We start from the raw sequence: 2,500 nt of genomic DNA, 5'->3' as shown, positions 1-2,500 counted from the left end.
TGACTCAACTGACTCACCTGACTCACCTGACTCAACTGACTCACCTGACTCACCTGACTCAACTGACTCAACTGAGTTGATAAACTGAAGCTACGTCGATAAACTGAAGCTACGTCGATAAACCGAAGCTACGTCGATAAACTGAAGCTACGTCGATAAACTGAAGCTACGTCGATAAACTGAAGCTACGTCGATAAACCGAAGCTACGTCGATAAACCGAAGCTACGTCGATAAACTGAAGCTACGTCGATAAACTGAAGCTACGTCGATAAACTGAAGCTACGTCGATAAACCGAAGCTACGTCGATAAACCGAAGCTACGTCGATAAACTGAAGCTACGTCGATAAACTGAAGCTACGTCGATAAACCGAAGCTACGTCGATAAACTGAAGCTACGTCGATAAACTGAAGCTACGTCGATAAACCGAAGCTACGTCGATAAACCGAAGCTACGTCGATAAACTGAAGCTACGTCGATAAACCGAAGCTACGTCGATAAACCGAAGCTACGTCGATAAACCGAAGCTACGTCGATAAACTGAAGCTACGTCGATAAACCGAAGCTACGTTGATAAACTGAAGCTACGTCGATAAACCGAAGCTACGTCGATAAACCGAAGCTACGTCGATAAACCGAAGCTACGTTGATAAACTGAAGCTACGTCGATAAACTGAAGCTACGTCGATAAACTGAAGCTACGTCGATAAACTGAAGCTACGTCGATAAACTGAAGCTACGTCGATAAACTGAAGCTACGTCGATAAACTGAAGCTACGTTGATAAACTGAAGCTACGTCGATAAACTGAAGCTACTTCGATAAACTGAAGCTACGTCGATAAACTGAAGCTACGTCGATAAACTGAAGCTACGTCGATAAACCGAAGCTACGTCGATAAACTGAAGCTACGTCGATAAACCGAAGCTACGTCGATAAACTGAAGCTACGTCGATAAACCGAAGCTACGTCGATAAACCGAAGCTACGTCGATAAACTGAAGCTACGTCGATAAACTGAAGCTACGTCGATAAACCGAAGCTACGTCGATAAACCGAAGCTACGTCGATAAAATCTGATCCTAGGACTTGGTAACATTCCTCTGCCAGAGTGGTTGTTTCATTGGTGAAGATGGTTTGTCAGTGAAGGTGAAGAGCGTTGAGAAGAAGTCGCAGGAAGATGTTTGTTGTTCCACAGCAGCTGATGATCATCCTCACAGGACCTGTTGCTGGGCAACCACACACCTCCATGTGCAGGTTGATCTTCTCAACTTCACTTCTGTGCAGATCGAGTGACGGAGGTGAAGACGGACATTTACGTGACCAGCTTTGGACCTGTGTCTGACACAGACATGGTGAGTTGAAGAACATCTGGAGATGTTTCTTAAGATGTATCTGAAGGTGTTTCTGAAGACTTATCTGAAGATGTTTCTGAAGATGTTTCTGAAGATGTATCTGAAGATGTTTCTGAAGACGTATCTGAAGATGTATCTGAAGATGTTTCTGAAGATGTTTCTGAAGATGTATCTGAAGGTGTTTCTGAAGATGTATCTGAAGATGTTTCTGAAGATGTTTCTGAAGATGTATCTGAAGGTGTTTCTGAAGATGTATCTGAAGATGTTTCTGAAGATGTTTCTGAAGATGCATCTGAAGGTGTTTCAGAAGATGTTTCTGAAGATGTATCTGAAGGTGTTTCTGAAGATGTTTCTGAAGATGTATCTGAAGGTGTTTCTGAAGATGTATCTGAAGATGTTTCTGAAGATGTTTCTGAAGATGTATCTGAAGATGTTTCTGAAGATGTTTCTGAAGATGTATCTGAAGGTGTTTCTGAAGATGTATCTGAAGATGTTTCTGAAGATGTTTCTGAAGATGTTTCTGAAGATGTATCTGAAGATGTATCTGAAGATGTATCTGAAGGTGTTTCTGAAGATGTATCTGAAGATGTTTCTGAAGATGTTTCTGAAGATGTATCTGAAGATGTATCTGAAGATGTTTCTGAAGATGTTTCTGAAGATGTTTCTGAAGATGTATCTGAAGATGTATCTGAAGATGTATCTGAAGGTGTTTCTGAAGATGTTTCTGAAGATGTTTCTGAAGATGTATCTGAAGATGTATCTGAAGATGTTTCTGAAGATGTTTCTGAAGATGTTTCTGAAGATGTATCTGAAGATGTATCTGAAGATGTATCTGAAGGTGTTTCTGAAGATGTTTCTGAAGATGTTTCTGAAGATGTATCTGAAGATGTATCTGAAGATGTATCTGAAGGTGTTTCTGAAGATGTATCTGAAGATGTTTCTGAAGATGTTTCTGAAGATGTTTCTGAAGATGTATCTGAATATGTATCTGAAGGTGTTTCTGAAGATGTTTCTGAAGATGTTTCTGAAGATGTTTCTGAAGATGAATCTGAAGATGTTTCTGAAGATGTATCTGAAGATGTATCTGAAGGTGTTTCTGAAGATGTTTCTGAAGATGTATCTGAAGATGTATCTGAAGATGTATCTG

At 40.3% G+C, this 2,500-nt stretch overlaps 1 protein-coding gene across 1 annotated transcript in view; it reads left to right on the top strand.

Moving 5' to 3' along the window:
- gabra2a (gamma-aminobutyric acid type A receptor subunit alpha2a) overlaps window positions 1-2,500 on the top strand; it is a 17,190-nt gene that overhangs the window by 4,538 nt on the left and 10,152 nt on the right. Inside the window, exon 3 of the mRNA XM_087780368.1 lies at window positions 1,286-1,353. Within this exon, the coding sequence (XP_087636494.1) occupies window positions 1,286-1,353 (68 nt within the window). The remainder of the gene's footprint in view (window positions 1-1,285; window positions 1,354-2,500) is intronic.

Source organism: Callionymus lyra, chromosome 18 (genome assembly GCF_982586985.1).
Source record: "Callionymus lyra chromosome 18, fCalLyr1.hap1.1, whole genome shotgun sequence".
NCBI classification, from domain to species: Eukaryota; Metazoa; Chordata; class Actinopteri; order Syngnathiformes; family Callionymidae; genus Callionymus; species Callionymus lyra.
The sequence above is the reverse complement of the archived record's forward strand: the minus strand, read 5'-3'. Positions and strand labels throughout refer to the sequence as shown.